The sequence below is a fragment of the Phyllobates terribilis genome, unplaced genomic scaffold (assembly GCF_046119375.1).
Source record: "Phyllobates terribilis strain yellow unplaced genomic scaffold, ASM4611937v1 Scaffold_17__1_contigs__length_24005725, whole genome shotgun sequence".
NCBI lineage: Eukaryota > Metazoa > Chordata > Amphibia > Anura > Dendrobatidae > Phyllobates > Phyllobates terribilis.
In genome coordinates, this window is record NW_027362777.1 from 6,515,838 (window position 1) to 6,535,618 (window position 19,781).

Here is a 19,781-nt window from a genome sequence, read left to right on the forward strand (position 1 = left end):
TGTGCTCCAGGAGACACACACCGTAAATTAAGTGGGTTCTTCTCATTATAGTAATACCAAATACATGGATGCTGAATGTGACTTAGGCACATAAACTACTGCAAAGCTCAGAAGTGAGGGGGAGATCTGACTTTGGGAGAGTGGATATTGCTGGATTGGTTTATGGAAGCCATGTTGCTTTTCAAGAGCCTTTGAGCCACTAGTAATATGGAAACCTCTGTTTTTCCATTGACAGATGATGGATCTGAGTGGGGACTTGTTTTTTGTCAAATAAGTAGAAGTTTTTATTGGTATTATTTTCGCCTACATAACATTGTTTGGTGGCTTTTTATTCCATATTTTGGAGGCAGAATGAAAAAACAGTGGAACTCGCTCTACTGATCCATCCTATGAAGTTTCCTATTAGACAGTCATTGTCCTGGTGAATAAGTGAATTTTTTTTTATATAACTTGCCTTTTTTATGGAGAGTTTAAGTAGAAATGTTCAAAAATATAAAATTCAAGGATTTTTTATTAAAAATAATAATTGGTTTTATTCTTGGCAGATGTCTGTACCAGGAGATCAGAGGGACAGCTGACATTTTCAGTTTTCAAATCAGATAATTTTCAGATCCAACAGGATATAATTGAAATGAATGACATTTCTCCAGATTTACCATCATCCCTTCACAGCAAAGATCTGTCATCTGATCCTTTGATACAGGTCCTGTCTTCTGATTCATTACCGAACACTAAGGAAAATCAAAGTCACAAAACAAGCATTAAAAAACAAACTGCTTCTAAAGCAAAGAAGCCATTTTCACGTTCAGAATATAGAAATAGTTTTCCTCTCAAAAAGTCTTTTCTTAAACCTCAAAAAATTCACACAGAGAAGAATAGATTTTCTTGTTCCAAGTGTGGGAGATGTTTTAATCAGAAATCAGATCTTGTTAGGCACCAGAGAACTCACACAGGGGAGAAGCCTTTTTCCTGTTCAGAATGTGGTAAATGTTTTACAGAGAAATCAAATCTTATCGCACATCAGAGAACTCACACAGGGGAGAAGCCATTTTCCTGTTCAGAATGTGGAAAATGTTTTAACCAGAAATCAAATCTTAATATACATCAGAGAACTCACACAGGGGAGATGCCTTTTCCATGTTCAGAATGTGGAAAATGTTTTAACCAGAAATCTAGTTTTCTTAAGCACCAGAGAAACCACACAGAGGAGAAGCCTTTTTCATGTTCAGATTGTGGGAAATGTTTTGTACAGAAATCATATCTTAGTATACATCAGAGAACTCACACAGGGGAGAAGCCATTTTCCTGTTCAGAATGTGGGAAATATTTTACAGAGAAATCAACTCTTATCAACCATCAGAGAACTCACACAGGAGAGAAGCCATTTTCCTGTTCAGAATGTGAGAAATGTTTTTCAGAGAAATCAAATCTTATTGTACATCAGAGAACTCACACAGGGGAGAAGCCATTTTCATGTTCAGAATGTGGGAAATCTTTTGCAAAGAAATCAAATCTTACCAAACATCAGAGAACTCACACAGGGGAGAAGCCTTTTTCATGTTCAGATTGTGGAAAATGTTTTGGACACAAATCATATCTTAATAAACATCAGAGAACTCACAAAGGGGAGAAGCCATTTTCCTGTACAGAATGTGGGAAATATTTTACAGAGAAATCAACTCTTATCAACCATCAGAGAACTCGCACAGGAGAAAAGCCATTTTCCTGTTCAGAATGTGGGAAATGTTTTACAGAGAAATCAACTCTTACCAAACATCACAAAACTCACACAGGGGAGAAGCCTTTTTCATGTTCAGAATGTGGGAAATGTTTTACAGAGAAATCAAGTCTTATCAAACATCAGAGAACTCACACAGGAGAGAAGCCTTTTTCTTGTTCAGAATGTGGGAAATGTTTTAACCAGAAATCAGATATTGATAAGCACCAGAGAACTCATACAGGGGAGAAGCCTTTTTCATGTTCAAAATGTGGGAAATGTTTTAACCAGAAAGCGCATCTTGATAGCCACCAGAGAACCCACACAGGGGAGAATGCCGCAACTACACCCAACTAGTGTCTGTAGAAACTAGAAAAAAAACCTAGCTGCACAACTAAAAATGCCACCACACACCTAACTAACTAATAAGCTGTTGAGGAGTTTCTCATACCTCCTGAGGAACCAGAGAGGAGGCTGCAAAACACTCTCAACAAGGGGAAAGGAAAGTATGAAGTAAAATATGAAAACTCTGAATGAGAAACAAAAACACATTCATATAGGGCAAAGAAGGCAAGCTAAGGAGAACCAAAAATAAAAGGAACAAGTATAATCTCCCAGAAACTCATCACTGTTAGAATTAAAAGGTACTGGGAGGGAAAGCAAACTGACCGGGAGGATAGTTTCACCTTTGTGGTGAAACTTACAAAATTTATCCTCACCAACTGTGTACGTAAAACCCATCCATTTATAATGACCACGGACAAGATAAAGATTCCCAACTCACATCAGGACCACAAGATCCCAGGGACTTTCAGCTGCATCACAACTAATGTAATGTACTTAATTATATGTAGCAAATGTCCAACTGGGGGTCTGTATGTAGGGGAGACCAGGCAAAAACTTAAAACAAGGATGAATTCTCATCACCACCCAAAAAAAGAAAAAAAGAATAGATCTACTTGTGTCCACACATATTTACCGCCACAACTGCTTATCCCTTTCCGAAACTGATAGTTCTGCTTCACGTCACTTGTCTTATCTATTGCATTATTCCTGTGCCCTGTTGTGTATAAATATGTGACTCTTCAGATTTTGTGTTATACTATGCCTGATGAAAGACCTGAGTAGTCTAGAAAGCTTACTGACTAATGGCTAACTGAAAAGATGGTATCCTCCACTGAGGACTTTCAAATTTTAAAGTTTTTCTCCAAACAGCAATTTTAAGATCTCTCCACAGGTGTTCAATGGGATTTAGATCCGGATTCATTGCTAGTCAGAACTGTCCAGCACTTTGTTTCCATCCATTTTCTGGGTGCTTCTTGAAGTATGTTTGGGGTCATTGTCATGCTGGAAGACCCATGACCTAGCATGCAATCCCAACTTTCTGACACTAGGCACTACATTGTGCCCCAAAATCCTTTGCTAATCTTCAGATTTCATGATTCCTTGCACACAGTCAAGGTACCTGACCTGAGGCAGCAAAACAACCCCAAAACCTCTTTGAAGCTCCACCATATTTGACTGTATGTGTTTGTAAATTTATTGATTATGTTGCACATTGGACAGAGGAACATCCGGATCTCAAAAGATGGACTTATAACCTTGAAATTATTGATATTTTTCAACAATTTTGGTTCTCAAGTCCTCAGACAGTTCTCTTCTCCTTTTTCTGTTTTCTCCATGCTTAGTGTGCCACACATATGCACACAATGCAAAGATTGAATCAACTTCTCCCTTTTTTATCTATTTTTAGTTGTGATTTTCTTATTGCCCACACCTGTTACTTGCCACAATTGCGTTTGAACAAGCTTCACATGCTTGAAACAGAGTTGTTTACCCACAATTTTGGCAAGGTGTCAATAATTTTGTCCGACCTATTTTATGTGGTTTTGTGTGAAATTATGTTCAATTTGCCTTTTTTTTCTCTGTTTTCTTGTGCTGTTTCAATAACCGCAAAGGAAATAAACGTGTATAATAAAACATGTAATTCCAATAATTTTCTGGGAGAATTACTTCATTTTCTGGCACAATTTCAAGGGATCCAACACTTTTGACCATGACTTGTTTTTGTTGCCTTTTTAATTTGTTGCAGCATATCATCCTCTTCATGTTTAGCTATATTAGGAGGCTTGTAGCAAAGTCCAGTTAGCAGCTTTCCATTATTGCCATTTCCATGTACATTACCCATACTGACTTTACATCAGGGATGTAAAGCTCAAAACATGTAGAGGGCCAAAATGAAAAGTTGTGGACCAACCAGTATACAGTATAATGGGCCCCACATAGTCCTCCATACAGAATAATGGGCCCCACAAAGTCCTCCATTCAGTATGATTGGCCCCACAAAGCTTTCCATACAGTAAAATGGATCCCACAAAGTCCTCCATGCAGAATAATGGCCCCACATAGGTGTGGTGGTTCTGGTGTCGTGGGTCAAATATAATCACCAAGAGTTGGGCATGTGTGCTGTACATTGTCGAAACTGCCCCCCATGTCGTCATTGAGCTTGAGGTCTTAAGTTGGTTTTAACGAAAATACCCACCCGTCTACCTATTTTTCTTTCCTATCCATTTGAATGTAGTGTAACCATCTATGTTTGACACCAAGTCATGGCTTTCATCCAACCAGGTTTCTGTAATCTGTGGCTGACCTAAGAGTCTAATTCATTCATTTTGTTTTCAAGACTTCTTTCATTTGCCTGCAGACATTTAATACTATTAGCACATTTATTACTGCTACTCGCCTCCTTACTTTCCTTGAATGTCTCACTCTGTCTATTCTACCCCCTTATTTGCACGGCTACCCTCCCTCCCCCAGATCCTAGTTTGAAAGCTCCTCCATCCATCTGACCATTTTTTTTTCCCCAGCACATCTGCTTTCTCCCCATTGAGGTGCAGCCTGTAGCCGACAGAGAAGTCAGCCCAGTTCTCCATGAACCTAAACCCTTTCTTCCTGACAATTATCTCCTTAAGTTCCCGCTGACTTTCTAGTGACGTAGTGGTATCAGCAGTATTTCTGAAAACACCAAAATGCCCTTCAGTACGGTTATCAATAAGGGAACAACAAAAACATTAAACTTTAGGAGGGCGAAGTTTGATCAGCTGATAGAAAACCTTCAACTTATTGACTGGGACAAAGTTCTTAATCATGGAAATACGAATAGTAAATGGGAAACCTTCAAAAGAATTCTGAATACTCAGTGCGAGAGATATATACCGTATGGGAATAAAAGGGCCAGAAATAAGAGGAAACCAATATGGTTGAACAAGAACGTAAAAGGGGCGTTAAATAGCAAAAAAGAGGCATTCAAGAGATTAAAACAGGAAAACAGTAAGGAGGCACTAATGTGTTACAAGGAAAAAACGAGAACCTGTAAAAAAACAAATAAAAATAGCGAAGGAGGAAACAGAGAAACGTATTGCTAGTGAAAGTAGATCAAATCCCAAACTGTTCTTTACGTATATAAATAGTAAAAGGATTAAATCGGATAATATTGGAGCGATAAAAAGTGAGGAAGGCAAAATCATAGAGAAAGATGAGGATAAAGCTAATCTATTAAATAATTTTTTTTCGACAACTTTCACAAAGGAAATAGAACTAACAGGAGAAATGAGAAGTGACAAGCTTAATCCTCCACTAAGTATGACAAATCTAACCCAAGCTGGGGTACAGAAACGCCTCAGTAACATTAAAATAAACAAATCACCAGGACCTGATGGCATACACCCACGGGTACTAAGGGAACTAAGTACAGTGATAGACCGTTATATCTTATATTTAAGGACTCTGAGACTGGGTCTGTACCACTTGATTGGCGACAGGCGAATGTAGTGCCAATATTCAAAAAGGGAGCGAAAAGTGACGCCGGAAACTATCGGCCGGTGAGTCTGACGTCCGTTGTGGGCAAAATTTTTGAAAGCTTCATTAAAGAGGCAATTACGGAGCATCTTGATGCTAATAATCTTTTAATCCCGAACCAACATGGATTCATGAGGAATCGCTCCTGCCAAACAAACCTGATTGACTTCTACGAGGAGGTTAGCTCTCGAGTAGATCAGGGAGAACCAATGGATGTCGTGTATCTCGACTTCTCAAAAGCGTTCGATAGCGTGCCACATAATAGGTTGGTATACAAAATGAGAATGATGGGGCTGGGGGAAAATGTCTGCAAGTGGGTAGCTAACTGGCTAAAGCATAGAAGGCAGAGGGTGGTTATAAATGGAATATACTCAGATTGGGTAAGCGTCACTAGTGGGGTACCACAGGGGTCTGTACTAGGCCCCATGTTATTTAATATCTTTATTAACGACATAGTCAACGGGATAAATAGTAAAATATCAATATTTGCAGATGACACAAAGTTATGTAAAACAATTAATACAAAAGAGGACAGTGCAGACCTACAGAGGGATTTGGATAAGCTGGGTAGGTGGAGCATTAAATGGCAAATGAGGTTTAACGAGGAGAAATGTAAGGTCATACATATGGGAAGGAAAAATGGAAGTCACCAGTACTCACTGAATGGGAAATCACTGGGGCATTCAGAGATGGAGAAGGACTTGGGCATCTTAATTGATAGCAAACTAAATTGGAGTGCCCAAAGTCAGGAAGCTGCTGTAAGGGCAAACAGGGTAATGGGATGTATCAGAAGAGGTATAGCTGCAAAGGATGAGAACATTGTTCTTCCACTGTACAAAGCTCTGGTCAGACCACACTTGGAATACTGTGCTCAGTTATGGGCCCCAATATATAGAAAGGATATAAATGAGCTTGAAAAGGTACAAAGGAGGGCAACAAAATTAATAAAGGGAATGGAGCGACTGCAATACCCAGAGAGGTTGGCAAAACAAGGACTATTCAGCCTGGAAAAGAGAAGGTTGAGGGGGGACATAATAAATGTGTACAAATATGTTAGGGGACAGTATAGAGATCTTGCCCGGGATTTGTTCAAAAGGAGGGATATTACGGTAACAAGAGGGCATTCACTAAGACTGGAAGAGAAAAGGTTCCAGCACCAGCATAGGAAGGGGTTCTTTACGGTAAGAGCAGTGAGAATATGGAATTCACTGAGTGAGGAGACGGTAATGTCAGATTCACTACACCAGTTCAAGCAGGGACTGGATGCATTTCTAGATACCAGGCAGATTTCAGCATATACTTAAAAATAAAATAAAATAGTAGGTTGATACAGGGATTTATTCTGACTGCTGGTTTCAGAGTCGGGAAGGAATTTTTCCTCAGGTGAAGATTGGATAAATCATTTGGGGTTTTTGCCCTCCTCTGGATCAACTTTAGCAATTACAGAACTAACAGGTCGAACTTGATGGACGCAAGTCTTTATTCGGCTTTACAAACTATGTTACTATGTTATGTATGTCACTTGCGCTCAACACTAGTCGCCTGTCACGCTGTCTCTGTGTACTGGAGGTAGGGGGCCTAAGCTAACCCTAAGCTGGGGCCCTGACTAATCCCTCTACCTGGAGGTACTGTTAAAGGTACAGAGGTCCAGGCCGCCAGCGTAACCCCTACCTCCTGAGGATCCCTGCACCTAAGTAATCTAGTCCTGAGAAGGACCCCGATCACAACAAAAGGGGACGAGTAATAATATGCCCACACTCAGTACTTTGACGAACGAGACAGTACAAGGGAAAAACCAAAACCACCTTGCATACAAAAACTACACAACTACAACAGAGGGAACACCAACGGGAAAGGAGATAAATGATAAAGCGAGGAAGGGAAAAAACTCTCCGAATACACTTATCTCTGAAACTCCAAATACCACGATCCGCTCTGTTAGTCTGCATGAAATGCTTTCACCGACACTTCCCTAACAGACCGGCAGGCATTTGAAGTAGTCTCACTACAGCAGCATTGATTGCAGCTGGGCGAGGCTGGACCTCGTCTAGCACAGAGAGAGAGAGAATTAACTCCCTCACTGCCGAAAAACACAAAGCACCAAAACCTCAGCTGCGAGAAGTCAGGCTGTGTAATCGTGACGATCTTCGTGGCGACACACCCGTGACAGTACCCCCCCTTCTACGAGGGGCCTCCGGACCTTCAGGGCCAGGTTTATCCGGGTGAGTCGTGTGGAAGGCCCGAACTAATCGGTCTGCGTTAATATCCGACGCAGGAACCCACATCCTCACCTCAGGACCATACCCTTTCCAATGAACCAGGTACTGAAGGGACCGGCGATTAAAGCGTGAATCGATGACCCTCGATACCTGGAACTCCAAGTTACCATTGACCACCACTGGAGGGGGAGGTAAAGGTGACGGTACCACCGGCGCCACATACCTCTTAAGCAACGATCTGTGGAACACGTTGTGAATTTTAAACGTAGGGGGGAGGTCAAGACGGAATGCCACCGGATTAATTATAGAACTGATTCTGTACGGCCCGATGAACCTGGGACCCAGTTTCCAGGAGGGAACCTTAAGTTTTATATTCCTGGTAGACAACCATACCCGATCGTTCACACTTAGGTCCGGACCAGACACTCTCCTCCTATCAGCCATACGTTTGTATCGGTTCCCCATAGTATTCAGATTCTTCAGCACCCCTCTCCATACTGAAGCGAGTGATGAGGAAAATCGTTCCTCCTCAGGAACCCCCGAAGAGCCCCCCCTACTGAAAGTACAAAACTGGGGGTGAAAACCATATGCCCCAAAAACGGGGACTTACCAGTGGACTCACTCCGCCTATTATTAAGAGCAAACTCTGCCAGAGGTAAGAAAGAAGCCCAGTCCTCCTGGTTCTCTGACACAAAACACCGGAGATATGTCTCCAAGCTCTGGTTCATTCGTTCCGTCTGACCATTGGTCTGAGGATGAAAAGCCGATGAGAACGACAAATGCATCCCCCGCCGTGCACAAAACGCCTTCCAGAACTTGGACACAAACTGAGACCCCCGATCAGACACCACCTCGGAGGGTACCCCGTGAAGCCTCACAATCTCCCCAATGAACACCTGCGCAAGAGTTTTAGCATTAGGGAGAGCCGGAAGAGCGATAAAATGTGCCATCTTGCTGAACCTGTCCACTACAACGAGTATGACCATTTTACCCGAAGACGGAGGGAGGTCCGTAATAAAGTCCATAGACAGATGAGTCCAAGGACGCTCCGGGATCTTCAAAGGTAAGAGGGCCCCAGACGGACGGGTATGTGAGGTCTTAGAGCGCGCACAAACCCCACAGGACGCGACAAAAGTTACCACCTCCTTATGTAAGTTAGGCCACCAAAACCGACGCGAGAGGAGATCCACAGTTGCTTTACTCCCCGGGTGTCCTGCAAAAACTGAGTTATGGTGTGCCTCGATCACCTTTTGTCGCAACTGATCTGGAACAAACAGTCTCCCCGGAGGTCCAACAGGGCGTCCCCCTGAGCCTCCAATACCTCCTCCTCCAGCTCAGAGCATACTGCCGAAACCACCACCCCCTCCTGAAGGATAGGAATCGGGTCGTCCGTATTCCCGGCCCCAGGGAAACTACGAGATAAGGCATCCGCCTTTACATTTTTTGACCCAGGACGATATGTAACGACAAAATTAAACCTGGTAAAAAACAATGACCACCTAGCTTGTCTGGGATTCAGACGTTTCACGGACTCCAGATATAGCAGGTTCTTGTGATCGGTGATGACGGTGACCGGATGGACTGCCCCCGCCAAAAAATGGCGCCACTCCTCAAAAGCTAACTTAATGGCCAAGAGTTCCCTATTGCCGACATCGTAATTCCTCTCAGCGGACGACAATTTTTTTAGAGAAAAAGGCGCACGGATGCCACTTACCAGGGGACGAACCTTGTGACAATACTGCTCCCACCCCTACCTCGGAAGCGTCTACCTCTACAATGAATGGCTGTGACGCATCAGGTTGAATGAGTATGGGTGCCGAGGCAAAACATTTTTTCAAGGAGGAAAATGCTTGACAAGCCTTGTCAGACCACCTAGAAAAATCCGTCCCCTTTTTAGTCATGTCTGTGAGAGGCTTAACCATGGACGAGAAATTACGAATGAACTTCCGGTAATAATTAGCAAACCCCAGGAAACGTTGTAGTGCCTTAAGATTCTCTGGCCGATCCCACTCAAGAACTGCCCACACTTTCCCAGGGTCCATACGAAAACCGGACGCTGAAACCAGGAAGCCTAAAAACTGGAGTTCCTGTACGGCGAACACACACTTTTCCCATTTGGCATACAGTTTATTATCCCGCAAGATCTGTAACACCTGCCTAACGTGCTCCTGATGAGACACCAGATCCGGCGAGTAAATTAAGATATCATCCAGATATATGACAACAAACTGTCCCACCAGGCGGCGAAAAATGTCATTAACAAAGTGTTGGAACACCGCCGGGGCATTAGTCAGACCGAATGGCATGACAAGGTTCTCATAATGCCCCTCCGGAGTGTTAAACGCCGTCTTCCACTCATCCCCCTCCTTCATCCTAATCAGATTGTACGCCCCCCTAAGATCCAACTTAGAGAACCATTTGGCGCCCACGATCTGATTAAAGAGATCGGGAATAAGTGGGAGCGGATACGGATCTCGGACCGTAATCCGATTAAGTTCACGGAAATCCAGGCAAGGGCGTAGGCCTCCATCTTTCTTCTTAACAAAGAAGAACCCCACAGTCATCGGTGAAGATTAAGGTCTAATATGCCCCTTAGCCAGACTTTCTGAAATATAATCCTTCATGGCCTGCCTCTCAGGACCAGAAAGGTTATACAACCTAGCTTTAGGTAACTTTGCCTCAGGGAGCAGTTTTACAGAACAGTCATACTCGCGATGAGGAGGTAGTTCCTGACACCCTTTCTCCGAGAATACATCCTCAAAGTCCGCCAGAAATGGAGGTAAGACCCAAGGAGTAACCGCACCGATGACCGTGTTCATGCAGTTTTTATTACAGAATTTACTCCATTGGCTTATCTCTCTGGATTGCCAATTAATAACCGGGTTATGCTTAGTTAACCAAGGAAGGCCCAACACTATAGGAGTGGGAAGACCCTCCAACACGTAGCAAGACAACAGTTCTTTATGTATCGCCCCCACTTGAAGTTTTACGTTATGCACAGCTTGCAAAAAACTTCCCTGACCGAGAGGCCTGGCATCGATCGAGAATATGGGGATGGGTTTAGCCAACTCACTCAATCGCATACCTTGAACCCGGGCAAACCGAGCGTCCACCAGATTAGCCCCGGCCCCACTATCCAGAAGAACAGATATCCTCTCAGTTCTCGTACCCACCACCACCTCCGCAGGTACGAGAAACTGAGACGAACCTAGGGACGAAATACCTACTCCCAGATTGCCGTCCACCACACAACCTGGGATCAACAGTTTTCCGACGACTCTTCACTCTGCAAGGGACGGGATGGACACCCCCCAATAAAATGTCCCTTTCTCCCGCAGAAGAAACACCTTCCTGTCTTATGGCGCACCACCGGTCCCCTCCCCCGAAATGATGTCCCTCCTAATTGCATAGGCTCCTCTGGACTGACCAGGGGAACCACCATATGAGGGGACCTTGTAGGAGGTGGAGTCATCACAGGGGGTGGAGTTATCCCGCACCTCTCCCGAAGCCGTCTGTCAACGCGAATAGCAAGGGCCATAGCGGCTTCCAGTGAAGCGGGAGAGTCATACTGTGCCAACACATCCTGTAATTTGTCGGATAAACCTTGACAAAACTGGCTCCTAAGAGCCGGGTCATTCAACTGGGTGTCCGTGGCCCACCTACGGAACTCCGAACAGAATTCCTCCGCCGGACGATCTCCCTGCTGGATCCTACGTAACTTAGACTCAGCAAGGGAGATCCGATCCGGGTCATCATATACGAGTCCCAGAGCAGCGAAAAACCTATCCACTGACTGGAGAGCCGGGGAACCCGAGGGAAGAGAGAACGCCCAAGATTGTGGGTCCCCTTGTAGGAGCGAGATGACAATTCCCACCCTTTGTTCTTCACTCCCCGATGACCGAGGCCGCAGCCGAAAGTACAACTTGCATGCCTCCCGGAAAACAAAAAACTTGTCCCGCCCCCCAGTGAACCTGTCAGGGAGAGCTACTTTAGGTTCTGGTCCGGCTTGCTCCTGAGGATACAAAACCTTGGACCTAACGTCTGCCAGCTCCATGGACAAACTCTGCAACTGCCGAGCTAGACCGGCTACTGGATCCATGGTAGCTGGAGAAAATCTAAGTGGTCGGTGAAAATGTCACGCTGTCTCTGTGTACTGGAGGTAGGGGGCCTAAGCTGACCCTAAGCTGGGGCCCTGACTAATCCCTCTACCTGGAGGTACTGTTAAAGGTACAGAGGTCCAGGCCGCCAGCGTAACCCCTACCTCCTGAGGATCCCTGCACCTAAGTAATCTAGTCCTGAGAAGGACCCCGATCACAACAAAAGGGGACGAGTAATAATATGCCCACACTCAGTACTTTGACGAACGAGACAGTACAAGGGAAAAACCAAAACCACCTTGCATACAAAAACTACACAACTACAACAGAGGGAACACCAGGGAACACCAACGGGAAAGGAAATAAATGATAAAGCGAGGAAGGGAAAAAACTCTCCGAATACACTTATCTCTGAAACTCCAAATACCACGATCCGCTCTGTTAGTCTGCATGAATGCTTTCACCGACACTTCCCTAACAGACCGGCGGGCATTTGAAGGAGTCTCACTACAGCAGCATTGATTGCAGCTGGGCAAGGCTGGACCTCCTCTAGCACAGAGAGAGAGAGAATTAACTCCCTCACTGCCGAAAAACACAAAGCACCAAAAACTCAGCTGCGAGAAGTCAGGCTGTGTAATCGTGACGATCTTCGTGGCGACACACCCGTGACATCGCCATATCCTCATCATTTTTTTCTTTACTTTTGAAAAAATCCCAACCCTAACATAACCCTAACCTTAACACAACTCTAGTCCTAACTGTAACCCTAATCCTAACCCCAACCCTAACCCTAACACAACCCTAACCCTACCCCAAGGGATCTATTCACTATAAAGAGGCAGCAGAGTTTCTCTGGACTCTATCTGGCCTCTGTTTAGCGCTGTCCTTTTTTTCAGAGGTTCACAAAACTGTGGCTAATGGCACTTTTATGCACATCTAATTAAAAGACAGACACCGTGGGATCACAGGCAAGACTGCGTCCACGTTGCCTCCATCTGACTCATTACAGGGAGTCTTCCGCAGGGGGTTCCATCTGAATCATGTATTTCAGAGATTTACACAGAAACCCCGGTGTAAGCCCTCAGCGCAGAATACAGGATAAATGTGAGCTGAGCCATCCTGCGATCTTTGGGAGGCAGAATGAACAAATCAGCAGCAGGTAAAGAATTGATTTTATTTATTTTTTATACCGTTCCTCATGTGGTATACCGTATTTTTCGGACTATAAGATGCACTGGACCATAAGATGCACCTAGGTTTTAGAGGAGGAAAAAAAAAATGTAAGCAAAAAATGTGGTCATGATGCACTTTTAAGGGGGAGGGGGTCTTCTGCTGACACTGGTATAGGGGTAATGTCCCCCAATTCTGACAATATCCCATATTCTGATATATGTGCCGCCCCCCTTCCTTTTATAAGTGGTCCCCATCCCCATCCTGGTATGCCTGACATCCCTCCATCCTGGTATGCATGGCACCCCTCATCCCTATCCTGGTATGCATGGCACTCCTCATCCCTATCCTGGTATGCATGGCACCCCTAATCCCTATCCTGGTATGCATGGCACCCCTCATCCCTATCCTGGTATGCACGACACCCCTCATCCCTGTCCTAGTATGCATGGCACCCCTCATCCCTGTCCTGGTATGCATGGCACCCCTTATCCCTGTCCTGGTATGCATGGCACCCCTCATCCCTGTCCTGGTATGCATGGCACCCCTCATCCCTGTCCTGGTATACATGGCACCCCTAATCCCCATCATGCTGCACATTAAAAAAAAATAAACACTCCTACTCACCTCTCTTCTCTCCTCCAGCGTTGCGTCCTGTCTGCCTGCACTGATCTTTCCATGTGAGCCGCGCATGACGTCACTGCGATGCGCGGCTCACATAGAAAGCTCAGCTGCCGGAAGACACTGCTCCCCACGCCGGGACTGTGTGCACGGGGAGCAGTGACTTCACTCTCCTTCATAGCGGCACACAGCGGAGCTGCGCTGCGGCTGCTGCTGGCTATCTCCTGTGCTCGCTCATTAAAGGGCATGAATATTCAAACCCTCCCCACGCCCATGGGCGTGGAGAGAGGTTGAATATTCATGCCCTTTAACAGAGTGCACAGGTGATTCCGGCAGCAGCAGGAGCCGCAGCGTGGCTACACTGTGTACCGCTATTAAGGAGCATGAATATTCAGTGCTCCCCACGTCCCATGGGGCGTGGGGAGCAGTGAATATTCATTTTCTTTAGCAGCAGGGACAGTGTAGGCTGCAGCGGGCGGCTGCTGCCTCCTGTGCCCCGCTCCTCCACCTCTACCGCTCCCCCCACACCCCACATATATAAACACCACCCACCCCCAACATTCGGACCATAAGACGCACCCCCCATTTTCCTCCAAAATTTGGGAGGAAAAAAGTGCGTCTTATGGTCCGAAAAATACGGTAAGTGATTAGACTACTTTATTCTTTGGGTCGGTGCGATTAGTGATACCAGATTTATATCGGGTTTTTATGTTTGGCTGCTGTCACACTAAAATACACTTATTTTTGCAAAGACTAGTTTTTGCATCGCCATATTTTGATAGCTATAATTTTTCCATATTTCGACCGACAAAGTCATGTAAAGGTTTGCTTTTTGCCGGACAATTTGAAGTTTTTATTGGTGCCATTTTCTGGCATGTGACATTGTTTAATGGCTTTTTATTCCAATTTTTGGGAGGAATAAACAAAAACCAACAGTTCAGGAAGTTTTTTTTATGCTGTTCCACATGTAGGGTGACCACTGAATTTAAATTCTTAGTGATATTGGACGTTTTTTGATATCTGAATTATTTCTGTCGTTACAGAGTGTCCAAGTAAAAAATTGTTTGATTAAATCCAAAATGGATCTTAAAGGCAGAGAACAGGTCTGGCAATCTAAGGCTATAGACATTTTTAAAAAAGGTAGTACATGTGGTTTTAGTGACACCTCCACCTCAAATAAAGAAACCATACGTCAATACAAAAATCTATTATTCAAGAAAACCAAACTTTGGTGGACCAAAACTTCACTTGAGAATTATCTAGATCAAAAAATAATTCCTGGGAGTCTGAGAATCCAGCTTTTTCCCACTTTAGAACTTGAAGATGAAATCCTTGTTAGTAAATGGATCACAGTAGCCACTATATGCTCCATGTTGTTCATTAAGATCAAAGTGGACAAAAATACCTCCTAAGGCTAAGTGCCAACGATGCAGAAATGCTGTAGATTTTTTCCGCATCTCCCTAGCAGGAAAAACGCAGGCGGATTTTACATGCGTTTTTCCGGCCATATAGAAGTGTTTGTCAAGCGTTTTTGCATGCATTTCCGCATGCGGGTTATCAAGCGCTTTAACAAGCAATTTTAGCATCACTTGGAATAGTGCTTCACAACTTGGTCACACTATATAAATCCATGCAACCGGCATGGATTTATATAGTGTGACCAAGTGAATAGTTAAAAAAAAGAATAAAAATGGTAAAAAATAAAAATAAACATTATACTTACCCAGGGGTGGATTAAGAGTAGCAAGGGCCCCGGGCAGTTTAGAAGGCGCGGGCCCCCCCCCCCACACCTGATTTATCACGTGACATGTCACATGATCCCCTGTGATAGATCATGTGATAGTTCACGGGAAATTAATTTGGCACAATATTAATTTTGCTTGCTTATCTGAGAGCAGCACAATATTGGGGCAGATACCCTGATTCCAGCGATGTGTCACTTTTTCAGCTGCTTGTTGTCATTTTGAGAAAATCACAGTTTTATCTGCTGCAGATCTAGCAGCTCTCTGAATGCTGCGCTCTGTATAGCCCCACCCACACCACTGATTGGCAGCTTTCTGCCCATGCTCAGTGTACACAGAAATCTACTGATCAGTGATGGGGGTGGGGTCCTACAGAACTTACTAGTTATCTAGTGATAATTACCTGCTGACAAATCAATGATTTTATCAAAACAACACTAAGCAGCCCAGTAAGTGACACATTACTGGAATCAGTGCCTCTAACCCTACATTATGCTGCTCTCAGATTAGGTGGCAAAAACCTGATGACAGATTCCCTTTAAAGGAGCTGTAAAGACAAAAAAGTTTGTATTAAAAAAAATACAAGCCATTTGTTAAATTAACTTTTTTTCATTGTTAATTCACATTAGACTGTATCTTCAACACTTTTGTCAGCAGGTCTTATTACAGACTCTGAATAGGGCAGCTCTCTCCCTCTCCCTCAGCAGAAAGTCACAGCATGGTTAAAAAACGGGATCTTTTATGATTTTCTCATAATAAATAAAAAAGGACATGCAAGTCCTCCAAACTATTTTCCGTTTCTCTATAGGCGAGGTCCTAAATCTTTCTTGTTCTTTAGTTGATCACATGTCAAAAAGGCAAAGCATTTACTATGAACTCGCCTAAAAAAATATACACTTGGAGAGTAATATCATCATCTGCATGTAAATACTCCTTGACTCTAAGGGCTCGCTCACACTGTCGTATAACACGGCCGAATGCTATGTGATGTTTTATCGGATAGGACTCGGCCCTATGTTATACTATGGGACAGTGCGATTATTGGCATGAGAAAATAATCTCATTCGATATTCGGACCATGTGCACCCATACAAGTCTATGGGTGCACGTAAAACATTGGACTGCACTCGGATGTCATCCAAGTGCAGTCCGATGAACACTCACAGAGACTATGGAGAAGATGGAGAAATTAAGCTCTCCATCTTCTCCATATCTGTGCTGCGAGAGAATCGGATCACACTCAGTTGAAGCTCTGACAGAGTTTGAGCCGAGTGTCATTAGCATAATTGGCCCTATTCTCTTGCATGAGAGAATATATGGCTTAGTGAGTGGACCCTAAAACTGAATAGCAGTGACGGACAGGCACCTCACAAGCGGGATCCATGTAGCTTTCAGATGTCATGTAGGTAGGGCTTCATTCCATGGGGTAGGGCTTAATTTCAAGGTATATAAAAAAATGAACTTCAAATAAAAATTAAATGAACACAAAAAGCAGTAATTGAATTATTTTTTTCGTATTTATGTTTGCAGCCCCTTTAAAAACCCTTTGAGGACCAAGGCACATATATGTCCCATAGTTTTAAACTGGAAAAAAATTTGATTGAATAAAATTTAAGGTCCTCAAAGGTTTAAGTAGGTCATAAATTCATATGAATACTTGCTCATACAATTGCACATGCCAAAAGATGAAGAAGAACAGAATCAAAAATATGACATTAAGTGGAGCACTTACAGGTATTCAAGGTGAAAGAGACCAGCAAAGGCATCGTCTCGAATGACAATAAATGAGTTAGAATTCAACAAGACAGCAGGTTAGAAGCGAACCAGACTTTATGGTGCTCAGAATTAGTCAAGCAGAATTTATTGACTGCTCTTGCAAAGCACTGAGACTCCCGCTGTGTATAGATGGCGCCGTGCGGCCTCCCGCTGTGTATAGATGGCGCCGTGCGGCCTCCCGCTGTGTATAGATGGCGCCGTGCGGCCTCCCGCTGTGTATAGATGGCGCCGTGCGGCCTCCCGCTGTGTGTAGATGGCGCCGTATAGATGGCTACGTGCGGCCTCCTGCTGAGTATAGATGCCACACGGCGCTCCCCCCAGAGACAGCAGGAGGCCGCACAGCGCCATCTATACTCAGCGGGAGACCGCACGTAGCCATCTATACTCAGCGGGAGGCCGCACGTAGCCATCTATACACAGCAGGAGGCCGCACGGCGACATCTATACTCAACAGGGGGCCGCACGTAGCCATCTATACACAGCGGGGGGCGCACGTAGCCATCTATACACAGCGGGGGGCCGCACGGAGCTATCTATACACAGCGGGGGGCCGCACGGCGCCCCCCCCGAGACATCAGGAGGCCGCACTGCGCCAACTATACTCAGCAGGAGGCCGCATGCAGTCATGCACACACACAAACATATACAGACACGCATAAACACATTTGAAACACAAAAATACATACAAACAGACATCACACTGACATCTGCCCACACACACACACACAAACAGACATCACACACACACACACACACCTGCCCACACTCACGCACACATCTGTGTGTGTGTATGTATAGTGTGTGTGTGTGTATAATGTGTGTGTATGTATAGTGTGTGTATAATTTGTGTGTGTGTATTTTTTTTTTAAGTTAAAAACAAGTAAAATGCTTGTGGCATCAATATCAAGACTCCAGATATAAGGGCCTATTCACACTGAATTTTGCAATGCATTCATCTCCTCTTTCCAGGCTTCTATCTAAATCCCTGAAAAATGGCATTCAGATGTGCCTTGACATAGCCATTGATTTGAACAAAGGCAAACCGAGGCTAAAGTCTGAATCTTTAGGCTCCATTTTCTCTGCTTTCAGATGTCTCATTTCAGACAGCACAATCCTGAATTTCAGGGATTCAGTTGTAAGCCTTGTGTAAAGACCTGAATGCAGCGCTGAATGTAGTGTGAATAGGTCCTTACATCCTACACCACCTCAGGGGATTGTTGTTATGGAGTATTGCCCCTGGGTGGCCGCAGTTATGACCACCACCAGGGCTCGCGGTCACCCACCCTAGCTTTGGTATTCTGGGGAGCTGGTATAATGAATATCTGAGAAGAGCCCTAGAAAAGCAAGAACATTGGACAACCAAGAGGTGGTGGCCTCAAGTCAGGTGTAGTGTTCAACAGGGCAAGACTTTCTAACCTGCCCACACACACACACACACACATATATACACACACCTGCCCACACAGACACACACACCTGCCCCCACACACACACACCCACACACACACCTGCCCACACACACACACACACACCTGCCCACCCACACACACTGGACATGGGTATACAGAGGATATGCAGCCGGCAGCATGCATACACACACACACACACTGGACAGGGGTATACAGAGGATATGCAGCCGGCAGCATGCATATACACACACACACACACACACACACACTGGACAGGGGTATACAGAGTATATGCAGCCGGCAGCATGCATATACACATACACACACTGGACAGGGGTATACAGAATATATGCAGCCGGCAGCATGCATATACACATACACACACTGGACAGGGGTATACAGAGTATATGCAGCCGGCAGCATGCATATACACATACACACACTGGACAGGGGTATACAGAGTATATGCAGCCGGCAGCATGCATATACACATACACACACTGGACAGGGGTATACAGAGTATATGCAGCCGGCAGCATGCATATACACATACACACACTGGACAGGGGTATACAGAATATATGCAGCCGGCAGCATGCATATACACACACACACACACACACTGGACAGGGGTATACAGAGTATACGCAGCCAGCAGCATGCATATACACATACACACACTGGACAGGGGTATACAGAGTATATGCAGCCGGCAGCATGCATATACACATACACACACTGGATAGGGGTATATAGAGTATATGCAGCCGGCAGCATGCATATACACACACACACACACACAAACACACACACACACTGGACATGGGTATACAGAGGATATGCAGCCGGCAGCATGCATATACACACACACACTGGACAGGGGTATACAGAATATATGCAGCCGGCAGCATGCATATACACATACACACACTGGACAGGGGTATACAGAGTATACGCAGCCAGCAGCATGCATATACACATACACACACTGGACAGGGGTATACAGAGTATATGCAGCCGGCAGCATGCATATACACATACACACACTGAACAGGGGTATAGAGAATATGCAGCCGGCAGCATGCATATACACACACACACACACTGGACATGGGTATACAGAGGATATACAGCCGACAGCATGCATATACACACACACACTGGACAGGGGT

At 44.7% G+C, this 19,781-nt stretch overlaps 1 protein-coding gene across 5 annotated transcripts in view; it reads left to right on the forward strand.

The window, feature by feature from the left end:
- Positions 1-3,713, forward strand: part of LOC141176044 (uncharacterized) — a 171,446-nt gene extending 167,733 nt beyond the window's left edge. For all 5 annotated transcript variants that reach the window (XM_073660023.1, XM_073660024.1, XM_073660022.1 and 2 more), the window contains one exon: positions 546-3,713. In XM_073660023.1, the coding sequence (XP_073516124.1) occupies positions 546-2,074 (1,529 nt within the window). In that variant the 3' untranslated portion in view covers positions 2,075-3,713. The remainder of the gene's footprint in view (positions 1-545) is intronic.
- The last annotated feature ends 16,068 nt before the right edge of the window (positions 3,714-19,781 follow it).